General features: G+C 33.3%; 1 protein-coding gene across 1 annotated transcript; it reads left to right on the top strand.

Moving 5' to 3' along the window:
- The first annotated feature begins 5,217 nt into the window (after positions 1 to 5,217).
- On the top strand, positions 5,218 to 7,290 carry LOC116347554 (probable cytochrome P450 6d5). Its single transcript, XM_031778187.1, has 3 exons — positions 5,218 to 6,234; positions 6,298 to 6,468; positions 6,531 to 7,290. The coding sequence occupies exons 1-3, from the start codon at positions 5,268 to 5,270 to the stop codon at positions 6,953 to 6,955; spliced, it is 1,563 nt and encodes a 520-aa protein (XP_031634047.1). The 5' UTR covers positions 5,218 to 5,267; the 3' UTR covers positions 6,956 to 7,290.
- Positions 7,291 to 13,444: the final 6,154 nt, after the last annotated feature.

Raw genomic sequence — 13,444 nt, 5'->3', positions numbered from 1 at the left:
AGCTCACATTAATCTTCACAACTTTTAATGGCGCAAATACTTGGCACACTTCTCATCTTAAAGTCATAAATTCGAAAACTAAATTATCACCCTGGCAAATGCAACGTGGTGAACATAATGTGTTGCAAATGATTGAATTTTTACAGTCGACGAATTCAAGACGAGAAAAAAAAAACACACGAAAACAACACCGTGGTTTGGTCGATTTTGCTTTAGTTTCTCCTCCTTTCTCACACCAAAATCAAACGAATTTCACTTTATTTTGTTGCGAATATATCTTGGTGAAAGAATCTTATGCGAAAAATTTGAATGCAGCATTAAACAATGGGCAAAAATTAAATAAATGATTCGCGAATCGTGACGCCAATAAATAATAATCGCTTTGCCAAACAAGCGATTCACATACAATCGAAATGAAATAAATCAGCCGGACGAATTTCTCTGTACGAATCGTAATAGGTTTCTGTTGTCATGCCACATCTCTTAACCGAATGATTTTGAAGTCAATCAACGTCACAATATTCGAATATAAAAGAGTCAAGTTAAATGAGTGCACACGCCAGAGAGAGCATCCAGAATAAAAGAGAGCAGTCCTCTTTGTGATACGAAGAGTCGCCCTATTTATGGTTTGCATGTCTTTTGTATCCTTTGACTAAATACTATTCGATTAAGTTTAACCATGCACCCGCACATTCCCATTCTATTCCATTCCGTTTGCTTCGTGTGAAACATTCACTCAGTAGAAATGTTCAGAGAGCACGCGCCGCAAATCATGAATTGTATATGCAACTCAGATCATATGCTACCGATCCATTGATTTGGAAATAATTTAATTATGACAAGAAAAAAAATCATACACACACAGACATCCAGCACTCAATTGGAAGAGAATTGAGAATGAAGCGGAAACGAAACGAAAATTAGGGAGTGTCAAACACTAAATGTAGCAGCATGAAGCATCACGTCCAAGCAAATTGTCAGTGTTTATATGCATAAAAACTGATTTCATGCCGTGAATATCATGTTCACATCGATTTTGATAGACTCAGAAAGCTCGATGATGAAATTCTGAGAAACGCAACCAACAAAGAAGGAAAAGTGGAAAAAAAAAATCAACCATCGAAACACTGAATAAATTCGGTGCAAATATTTATTTAGGCGATATGAATATCAATCATGTTGTCACACAGGAAAAACGACGGTACGCTTCGACGCCGATAAAAATCGAATCTAGTGTACTGTGTACAGCACAGGCGTAGGGTTGAAATCAATGAGATGTAAAACGTATTTAAAATGTAATTAAAAATGAGAGAATATGCATATATTATAATGCGCATTGTGATAAATCCACATAATACGCATTTGTGAAATAAAAGACGAATATTGATTTTCAGTTTATTTAAAGTAAACAAAAATCAATCATATTTAAGGTAAATTAATGTGCTATTATTTCGGCTGTTCGTTCGTGAAGCGAGTTTACAAATTGTCAGTCGTAAATGAAATCTGTAATCAGTAATCACATTTCATGGAGACTCGCTCTCTGTCAATGTATTGGAATTATTTGTAAAATGGAATATTTTCACATTACGGCGGTATAACTTGAAACGATGCGAATCGATGCAAACTGATTATCAACGTTGTTGAATCTTCGCATTGGTACCGATTATCACATATTTATTTGATATTGATCTCAATTTAAGTCGCTTTTCGCTTCCTCTTTTCGAACTGGGCAACTTAATTATCACTTACTGTGCTTTAACCATATCCGAAACCATTTTTTTTGCCGTGCGATTTCGGTCGTTTAATATATAGATAAACGAGCTACATACACAATTCGATTATCAAGATTTATCATTTTGCTTCAGCCGAATCAACGATTCGAGATTAAGAGAGAGAGAGAGAGAGAGAGAGAGAGAGAGAGAGAGAGAGAGCAAGTGATGGAGAGATAGAGAAAAGAAGACGCAAAGAGAAACAAACAGAGTAGCAACTTTTTTGCTCCATACAGATTTGTCGGTTTTTATGTTCATTAAACATATTCGCGGATATGATTAAGCGAGAGTGCCTATGAAAAGTAGCGTAAGTTTATTCATCACTATATTAGTAATTATCTTTAGATAAGGCGGTAATGTCAATATTTTCGCGACGTATATTTGTTGAAGTATCAGTCAAACTTAAATTCATTGATATCTTTGCAACGAGTTCCAAACAGAAAAGAAGTTAAATTCTTCAATTTGTTCATGATTCCACATTTTATCAATTTTAAAATGAAGAACATTGATCAGAAGATAATAGCGTGAAGAATATATAGTAGCAACTCGCACAAGCCTTGCTCTCGGAAATTACCTCGAAATGAATTCATAAATAATTGATCCATGTGATTGAACATTTGTACATTTAAAAAACGAAGAAAAAAATGATAAAAAGTCTATATAATTAGATTGATATTTTCCGTTTCCTGTGCATCACACAAAAAGGAATGCATACTTTATGTAATCGTTATTTTACATTTGATTGAAATCGAATTCGATTTAAACGAATTATGATTAATTGATTTGTTCATCAATGTGACACAATCAATTATTTGTGTGCATTTTATACATTTATCTTGAGATTTTTCTCGCGTCACCGTTCGTGCGATGTGTGCTCGTGAGTGGTGTGCGGTAAAAGTGGAAATTGATTGTTTTAGTCATCTTCGATGCTTGAAAGTTGAGCATTTCAAAGTCAGGGTGCGTAAATAATTGCAAACATTGGAATGCACCGCAAATAATAACGATACAAACAATTGTAATTTATACATGATTGAGGTGAGGTCTGATCGTTGACTTCTGTATGCTTTTTGTCTTCTTAGTTTACTACGTTAGCATTCGATCAAATTAACATTGACATCAGAACGTCAATGCGATTTATTTAACGGCTTATAGCTAAAGAACGAAACATGTACGCGCCTAACAGACATGAAAATGTAAATATTTTTATAATTTATGATCGATCTCAAAATGCGCACTGCTTACGTGTTGTACGTCGTCTTTTCTGTCACCCTAATAGATCACGTCTTCCGACATATTCATTCATTCATGTTCTTCGTTATTTTGCTTGTTTCGTTCCATTGAAATTGAATCGGTAAATTGGATGCTGTTCTTTTATTATGGTTATTTATTATTTATTACTGGTGCGTACACGAATGTCACTTCAACATTGGATTGTCATTTTTTGGCGTCAATTTCTACGAAGTTGAAATCATTTATTACTATATTTCTGTTGTAACGTGATCATGTATCAAATGAAATCAAAAGAACCAAATATTTATTGATCTAACGATATTACTACGCCGTTCGATGAGTAATGACTATTGCTATTCAAACAGAACAATGACGCTCAAAACACCAGAACAGTAGCATTACCTTACCAACTTTTATTTAAAAAAAAAATGTATTTAAATATGAGCTCTGAATAAGGTGAATTACATCACAATTGAGATTTTTAACCACAGAATTTTACTGAAATATTACAAAACTGATATAAAAATGCAAATTAAGAGCATACAATTCTTAAACCAAAAAAATGAATACATAAACACTTTTACTTTTTGTATCAAATAATTCGATATATTTGGATCCAAACAAATGTAAAAAAAAAATCAAAGTGATACATTTATATTTGGGTTTTGTTTTGGTGCGCACTCAAATTACAACCTGTGAATTCGAATTTGTCATCCTTTCCCATTTGCTGTCAATCCAATCCTTTATTTGATATTTTCATTTATGACAACGCCCCCGAAAAGTGCTCTATTCATTCGGTTCGGCAAATCCTTCTCATCTTTTCGGCTTTGATTTCGGTGTTTCTGTGAACAAAATAAATTTCACACATAAATCACTATTCACACACATATTGAAGTCTATTCATCAAACCATCAAAGAGAATACAGAGCAACAAACCACTTCATTTCTAAATTGATCGCAAAATCTGTTGTTCTATTTCGATTTCAGCTTCTTCAACAGCATCATCAAGTTAAAATGGTTGACAAAGCAGCATTTTTTTTAACCCGAACAAAAAGAGGTCCCAAATAAAAAAAACTGTCACCCGAAATGCAAAAAACCACTTGAACTTGAAGAGTTTGTTACCATAACAATAAAATGACAAAAACAGAATTCATACAAAAAAGGGAGCCGCATCAAGCAAGCTGAATTATTCAGCCTGAATATAATGGATGCATTCATGTTAATATGATAATATTGTGATGTCTTTAGAAATGAAATAGATCGATAGAAAGTAAATGTATCGAAAAAAGAGGAATGAATAAAAAGAGAAATGTTATTCCGATACAATAAATGGATGAACAGAGAAAAGTGAGCAAGAGAAAGCGAACAAAGCATTTCAAGAAAAACTATGAAAAGAATGTTGCAAGAGAAATATGAGCAGAAAAACATAAATCGTCCATGCACTTTTATCCCTGATTTTTAAGACGAATACTTCTTCAAGATTCAAGTCAACGTAAATGCCAATATGATTTACCTTCAGAAGTGTACAACAGTTATTGTATTAAAAACTGAGATTTTTCGATATATCAATGCACTGTTATCAAACAAAGACCTTTTCGGAATAAAAAAACGTCGCTATTCGATTCAATTCGCAATGTGTGAAATAAAAATGATCTTTGAAGGCCCAGTACTCAAAATTTCGCGACCTCGTATTTGTTTAGTCGTCGTTGAGGCTTCTTGAATGATTTAATCATCGTGATATGCAATTTAATTCAAATGGAATAAAAGCGAATTAGCAAAATTTGGCAGTTATATCATCAAAATGTTATAGACGACAAAAGTAATAAAATAAAGGTTAAAAAAAGTAATGTCTCATTTTAAAAGAGACGCGATAGCAGACGCATAATAATACATTTGTATCAAAAATAAACCGAAATTCGGTTATTATCTCTGTTATTCTCATTCTACGTTATCTTGTACATAGCAATGTATGATAGCAGTGGGTTAATTCACTCACACATAGAACAGCATAGTGGATCGACCATAGAATTTAAATCATTTTTGTTTGCTACGTTTTGATAAAATAAAAAACTGATAATTAAATGGCATATATTTTTGTAAACAGGTTTGCTGTCATCAATCAAAAAAATTGTATTATCAAAAAAAACTTATCACACTTCAATATTCGCTATAAATGGAAAGAAATGTGTTAAAACACGTTTAGTGTATTGAATTTTTTCAACAAAATAAGCATTTTTTGTGGTGATTTGTGTGTATAAATGTCTAAAAATGGCTTTTCTAACGGATAGTTGGAAAATTGATGTATTGGCATTTTTAGTTGGTGCCTTGACAGTGCTTTATTTTTTCATTAAACAAAAATATTCATATTGGGAGAGAAAAGGCATTAAAACGCCGTCATGTTACAATTATTTTGTGGGTCATATCACAGAATTGTTCATGGGAAAGGAATCTTTCGCTGATTTTAGTACAAGAATGTATAAAAGTAGCCAAGAACCGTTCATTGGAATTTATACAGTGCTTCAACCCATCTTGCTGGTCCGTGATCCTGAACTCATTCGAACAATCTTTATCAAGGATTTTCCACATTTCACTGATCGCGGTGTTCATTCCAATGAAGGCTATGACCCCTTATCGGGCAATCTTTTTTCGTTGTCTGGTAAAAGATGGAAGGAAATGCGAGCGAAATTTTCGCCAACGTTTACATCGGGTAAATTGAAGGCGATGTTTTCTACTTTCATTGATTGTGGTTCAATTTTGGAAAATTATTTGGAAAAATTGGCAACTAATGGTGAAATACTGGATGTGTCTGAAATATCAGCGAGTCACTCAACAAATATAATTGCTTCTGTGGCATTTGGCATCGATATAGACTGTATCAAAAATCCTGATTGCGAATTTCGTGTTTGTGGTCGACAAATGTTCGAAACTTCGTTTTGGAATAATTTGAGATTTGCAATGTTTTTTATTGCTCCAAAATTGATGAGTTTATTACGAATCAAAATAGCCAGTGAAAATGTTGAGCGCTTTCTTCTATCGATGGTGAAGCAAAATCTTGAATATCGAGAAAAGAACAATGTCAGTCGCAAAGATTTCTTTCAATTGCTTATCCAATTGCGTAATAGTGGAACCGTACAATTAGACGGTGATTGGGATACTGTGATCATGGCTGATCATAAACAAAAGACATTAACATTGAATGAGATGACAGCACAGTGTTTTGTCTACTTTGGAGCTGGTAGAAATTGAAGTTGGCGTTATTTTACAGCAGACACTAAAATTATTTTAATTCTAAATTCAGGTTTTGAAACATCCTCGACCACATTGTCGTTCTGTATTTACGAATTGGTCAAGAATCCGGAAATTCAGAAGCGAGTGCACGAAGAAATCGACCGAGTTATAGAACAACATGAAGGATTGATTACGTACGATTCTCTTGCGGACATGAAGTACTTGGAGGCTTGTATCGATGGTTAGTTATTTCAAGGCTTTGTATTTTGGTTTTTAAGCGAATTTGAATTTAAATATTTACAGAAACATTACGCAAATACCCCCCGCTTTCATTTCTAACACGGGAATGTGTAAAGGAATATAAATTACCTGGAACTGATAAAGTCATCGAAAAAGGCACTCAACTATTTATTCCAGCCTTTGCTTTACAACGAGATGAAAAATACTACGAAGAACCAGACAAATTCATTCCCGAACGATTCAGTGAAGAAAATTTATCCGGAAAGGATTTGACAAATCGACCATATTACCCATTTGGGGAGGGACCACGCAACTGCATCGGAAGGAAAATGGGAAAATTACAAGTTAAAGTGGGGCTTGTTTCGATGTTGAAAAAATTCCACTTTGAATTGGAAGATCGTCTAAAGAAAAACGAAATAAAATTTGATCCAAAAGTATTTGTGATTTCACCGCTCGGTGGAATTAAACTTCATATTAAGAAGCGATAAATGCTTTTGATGGATCGATCGAAGTTTAAGTTGGATGTCATACATTTTAAACATTGAAAATAAAACGAAAATTCTAAGATATCGATAAATTCTTAAAAATGTAGTCAAAGACTGTGAATATTACACAGTCATGTGATGATCAGCTGGTACTATCTTTTTTTTATCTCAGTGACGATAATTTCATTATGAATTCGTAACTCGTTCTATTTTAATTGAAAAAAAAAAGTCGCGAAATATTCAAAACTATGAAGCAATGACTTAAATAACTGATTTGTTCGGCATATCCACTTAAAATTTAGTCCCAGAATTTATGAATACAAAAAAGTATCACAAAATAGAGTTTTATTTGAAAAACAACGCATTATTTGAATATGTAAAGGCTTTATAAAAAGAATGACACTCATTATATAGAATTTAAGAACTTCTTTGCCGTTTTGTGTCTTTTGTCTTAATTCAAATCCAATTGGCTGAAAAAAATGTCTTTGAATTTATAAATATTGTCTCTGTTTTTATGTGTACACTGTGTACAGCGTAAATTTCATCACAAAATGTAATCTATAGCTGAAGCATAGCAACAAATAAAAACCAAATTAGATTGTGTTTGGTATTTGGTAGCATCTTTTTTTCATTGTTGTCAAATACAAAACTAAATATAACCGAATGCAATCATTCGCAAAGGATGCGGCCAAAAACTTTGAAGATAGATGTAAATCTTGAGTTTGAATGACTTATGAACGAGGGGGGAAAGACAGTGTGTTGTGTGGCTGATTCGAAAATAGCACGGAAAATGGTAAGCAAACAAATGTGACAAAAACCAATGAATCGCTCGGCAAAAATGCACGGTCTTCGTATTTACGAATGAAAAAGTTTTGCTGCTCTCAAGCAGAGATAGGCGATCTTGAAAAGAGACCACGCAAAAGCGAAATATAAAAGTTTCGGCAAATAAGACAAGTTAGGAAAAAGAAATAGAAATAATAGAAACGAGAAAAGATAGAACGTTAACGTTGGGAATGAAATGCGGATTGAACGAAAAGGATGAGCATTTTCCATGTAGAGATTTATGTCAGTTTTAGTGTGTGTGTGTGTGCGCTTGGCAGCCATTCAACGTTTGAATCTTTCGAAATCGCTAAGGGAACGTTGATACATGTATTTTTTCTCTTCTCCATCGTTGGATGGTGTGTGAGCGTTTTTTTTTTGCGCTGCACATCCCTTTCGATGTATTATGTGATAGCAACAATAACAATCGTATTCGGTTGACTTTTTCTATTTTCTTGCTATCGGTCGAGCTTGTCCAATTTTGCTGTTGCTCACAGTTTCAACCAACTCAAAGATATGTATTTTCCTCGTCTCATCGGATTTTGCCTTTGTTTAGCCAGCCATGATATATTTGATATTCTCATGTGCACATAAATAATGTTTACCGTAATTTACGCGCAATGCTGACTTTAACTTTTCCTCTTCGTTCGATTGAGCATTTTTGTTTTATTTTCGTTATGTTTGCTGCCATTTTTGGTCGCTGCAAATCCCATACACAATCCCACCGCACATACGCACGCTTGTCTTTTCTCTGCACACCAAAAATAAGATACGGATTTTAAGAAGAGAAAAAAAACGATATGAAGAAAAAGAATAAAGAAGAAGAAAATTTATTTGGTTTATCAGTTGTAGGATAAAATTCAGATTGGTAAACATACGCTCTTTGGTGGTTGAGAGAGGGAGAGGGATGATTTTCGTTTCAGTGTATGTATATATGTACGCGTAAACTTTTGCATCACGGAAAGTTAACAAAGAAAAGCCACAATAGTTGATTTATTGTTTGGAACTAGTCAAATGGAATAATTAAAAAGAAATTGTTTAGATTTTGTTGTGCAGCAAATTCGTTAAGTGGAAATCTCCGCATCGAGTTAAATAATAATGAATGTGTAAAAACTAAACGAACGGATTGGAATGTGCATCACAGCACATATTCTTGGAAAACTTTGATTCGATCCACTGAATTGTGGTGGTTTTAACCAGATGCTCTCGATGCATTTGAATAATCGATACAATATATACCTAGACTGGCATGGTTAGCCGAAGTTTTACCTGTTCGAACCATTTAAACGACATTTCAACATATTTTCTGATCCAAATCGATGTGTTCCACATGAAATTGGCGGTTGAATTGTGTATGCCATTGCAAACTCTGGCATTGTCGCATTTCAATTTCGATTATTCAAAACTCTGGCTTGTTTATACGATGAACATTTTCTCAGCACGACACTAAAACCACTTGGCACATCCACTTGAGAAAACGGCACTTATCGTACCGGGTCAATCACAACTTATAAATTATTTTAACGAGTTTCATTAAATTATATTAAATTAGCATACGATTGATATTAATTTTAATGATTAATTCGAACGAATCCGTTTAACGAGCTACTACTGACTTAAGAATACATTTAAAGGATTGAATTATAAGAAACAGTATAGTTCCATACGAGTTACAGTAAGCATGCATGCTATCAATTCAAACGTTGGATTTTAGTGCAATAACAACTTGACTGTGTCTTTGTCGTCGTCGTTGTCGGTGCTGTTATTATTGTTGTTGTTGGCGGTGATGCTTTATGCATTAAGAGGAATGGTATAAATTTCCATTTTAAGAGCTAATGAAATCACAATTTAATGGTGTATTATAGTCTGTACTCTACATGACATTTCAAATGACGTTTTGATCAAAATGCAAATGCATACACATGCATAAATCACTTCGTTTCTAATATGTGCGCCCGGCTTAATAAATGTAACGGTATACCACCGTATCAACTATCAATATCACATGCAAATCACTTCATATATGCACCAGATAAACCAAATATTTACATAATGTCGCTTATTTGGCATAAGACTTATGAATCGCATTACAAATTCAATTATTACATGCGAATTCAATACGAAACTAGCAAATTCAGATTTATAGATTAATTAAAAGTTAAGAATGCTGCAGCAAATATTATTCATTTCGCTTACATGTATGCACTTTGTTTTTCAGATGACTTAACCTTTTTTGGCTTGCATTACTATACATCGAAGTGTGATAATTTTACACTTACTTGCCATCCAATTCTTCATCCATTTCTTGGAGCAGTGACGTATCAATTTCTCGTTTAAGATAATGAAACATTCTCACCAGCTCCAATTTCATTGACGATCATTAATCAATATTTTGTTTCAATTCACTCATCATCTTAAAGCTTGAAATCATAATTTCTCTTCATGTACGAAAAAAAATTATCTCATTTTTAATCGCTTTCGCCTATATGAATCATATGGAAAAAAAGATACTTTCTTTACAAAAAAAAAATGGAGCGTGAACCAACTATTAGGTAGCACATTTAATAGTGTCACATTAAAAATGAAATTTCCACGAAACATTAGACGTTGGTCATGAACTTCAGAGAACAGATCAGTGTTACTTACGATGGATAATCCAAAGAACCGGCACATGATCGGACAGTGCACAAGCACGATTCCAAGTGATTTTGACTAAGTCAAATGAATTATAGTTACATCGGTTGTGAATAAACTGGAATTTTAATCATGCGAAACTGTTTGATTTGTGTTGATTGAAGACAGTGATACAATCACGAGATTAATCGAAATGAATTAATCATATCAAGAGATATGTATCTTTCAGAGACCAATCAATTTTGGTGCGTAACATTTTTTTCAAGAAATGGCTACCAGACTGAAAAACAACCAGTGAATGGTTCCAAATAAAAAACGGTGTGCGGTCAAGCTCAACTTCCCAGTAAAACATTGAAATGAGTATGGTTATGTGAATTTTCATCGAATGTTACTTGCAAATATGTGATTTTTACTGTGAAATGTTTATTTTGAAAATATCTCTATTACACTGACGATTATCAGCTGCATCAACCACATATGAAACATAGGTGATCCCTTCGCACCATTTGGATTTAGATCTGTTTGGAGATTTCGACAAAGAAATTTCTTGTTTAAACATATTTTTTTCTCAAAATCATTTGATTCTAAAAATATCAAATGTGGGAGTTTGATTTTGATGTTAACCATCTTATTTGTTATCTGGACTCTTTTTGTTTTCATATCGAAAATGTGAGATTTCTATTCGATGTGGAAACAAACAACATTAGAACCAACAAAAGAGCAAAACACTCACTTTGATATGTAAACGTAGTTTCATACAAATGCGTCGAGTAAAAGTAAAATTTTTAAGCAAAAGATTCGTAGATACCGTATCTAAATCCTTCTGAAAAATGTCGCTCAAGATATTTGTTCTAAACAGAAGGCTGTGTGCAGTTTTCTCTTCGTCAATGCTTTTCGCTTTTTTTATGAAGTGGCTTTTGTCATTCAGCTTGTGCAGCAAATGCAATCGATATCACATGATCTACGATCTACGATCAGTAAAAAAAAAGACTACTCTCAGTTTGTAAGGCATAATTACTGCCATTTCAAACACGAACTCAATCAGATTAATGAATAAACAAACACAAAACGAACGAATCAACACAAATAATACCGTAAAACATCAGACGGTGATGCAAACCATTTGACAACAAAAAAAAAAAAATTGAAGACACAAAATGTGTGTTTTATGATTTGGTGTACGAATATGGAAAGAAGAGACGACAAATAGTTATTGTGACAAATAAAATAATATGAATGCCAACAAATTGTAAGAATTTGTAGTAAACGCTTTAAAAGAAAATGGAAAAAAGAAATTATATCTGAACAAAAACACATTTGAATGAAGTTCAAGTATGTACTTGAGAAAACTGTAGAGATTATAATATTAAATAGTTAATCTGACGGCGCATAGAGCACAAAGCAACCGATGCACTTTCAAAGAGTCCGTTTGATCCATATTGAGAACAACGTGAAGCGAAGGTTGTCTAAGCCACGCAAAAACAAAACAAAAACCAGAGTAATTTTGCAAAACAATGTGACAATGTTTCAAAATGTAGTGGTACGCGTTGTCGCATTCGCATTGTCTTGCTTTCAACAATACTGTCTGAAGCCAAACAAAAATATACCCAATTTCCGGATGCACTTCAAATCATGGAAAACATCTTTTGTTTGCCAGTTTTTTTTTTTTGCAATCGAAACAATTTTAAAATGTAAACAAAACAAAATGAGTGACTGGACTGGAGCCAAAAAAAAGGGAATACAAAACAAAAACCACTTGAAATATGACACAATGCACAAACTGTGACATTTCTATTCTCTTTGCTTCTTCTTTATTTGGACTAAGTGAATGAAAATTGGCCATTGATACAGTTGTCATGCATGAATTTCAATTTCATTTCGAAACATTAATATGATATAATTCGCCAAATGATGGAAATGATTAGGACTTTTTTAACTTTTAAGAGAATGATTTGAAGGAATAAGATTTGGTAGAGTGTTAAACCCTCAAAGAAGTAGTCATGAAAGGTGCGTGAACATTATTCATTTTCCAAGAAGATTGATTTTATTTTAATTAACGAATATTTACCTTTGGATGAATTGTGTGGATGGACATTATAAGCGACACATTCAAAATAACCGCTCATTTTTCATGGCGGAGGCGACTCAATTTTTTTCTCTTTTCCGTTGAATTGTCCCTGCGCCGATACATTGAGAATATAAATGTTGGATGCATTCAGGTGACACAAATCTGTGTACGTATCATTGTTTGAGTTGGCCACATTAGATAAATTATATTTCCAAACCACACACAGCTACGATATAAAAACGCACATCCTATTGATGGAATGAAACGCTGAAGGAACAAAAAATCGAGAAAGATTTTTTGGAGAAAGAGGAAAAATGATAAAGAATACGAAATAAATGAACACACACGCACACAATACAAAACTAGTGCGCACAGCATAGAAGTAAAATGACAAATTTATTTCCTTCGATAAATTATATAATTCTGTCACAACATGAGCCCATCTGAACAAAACATATAAAAATGTTCTTTTTTTTAATATCGAATGAACCTCTCATTTTTATAACTTGTTACTAATTTTCTATTTTTTCCTGGTTTGCCATCTTTGGTTCGATTTTTCATTTGGATATGGAATATTTCATTTTGGTTCGTGTGTGTGCGCATTTTCCTCATGGTTATGTGCATTTTTTATGTGTATGTGAAACTATTTACCTGATGTATGCCTGGTGTCAATTGATGTCGCCAACATTCTACGCAGCTCCGATGTTGCTTTCTTCAGCGGTGAAATATTGAACATTAGACTACAGTTCCTTCTCGATTTGAACTTTTATAATTTGTCAGAATTTTTTTTTGATATCCTTTCTCATTAAATATGTCATGTCATCCTACTTACAGTTATTAGAAATTCCATAGTAGTAGAACCCAAAATAAATCATGTACGGAATGTGTATGTGTGTGCGTGTGTTGTGGGCAATTTTGTTTTCAACTTCGTTTGAAATATCCCAAAAAATATTGCATCGTAGAGGACCCGT

This window comes from Contarinia nasturtii, unplaced genomic scaffold, assembly GCF_009176525.2.
Source record: "Contarinia nasturtii isolate CC-2019 unplaced genomic scaffold, AAFC_CNas_1.1 Cnas_scaffold_1964, whole genome shotgun sequence".
Classification (NCBI taxonomy): Eukaryota; Metazoa; Arthropoda; class Insecta; order Diptera; family Cecidomyiidae; genus Contarinia; species Contarinia nasturtii.
Note: the sequence above shows the minus strand (reverse complement) of the source record. Positions and strands in the feature narration are given on the sequence as shown.

Excerpts from the sequence above, each read along its gene's own strand:
- LOC116347554 (XM_031778187.1), top strand. The coding sequence starts at position 5,268 with ATGGCTTTTCTAACGGATAGTTGGAAAATTGATGTATTGGCATTTTTA. Across the intron at positions 6,235-6,297 it reads TTTTGTCTACTTTGGAGCTG|GTTTTGAAACATCCTCGACC; the intron begins GTAGAAATTGAA and ends TTCTAAATTCAG. Across the intron at positions 6,469-6,530 it reads CTTGGAGGCTTGTATCGATG|AAACATTACGCAAATACCCC; the intron begins GTTAGTTATTTC and ends AAATATTTACAG.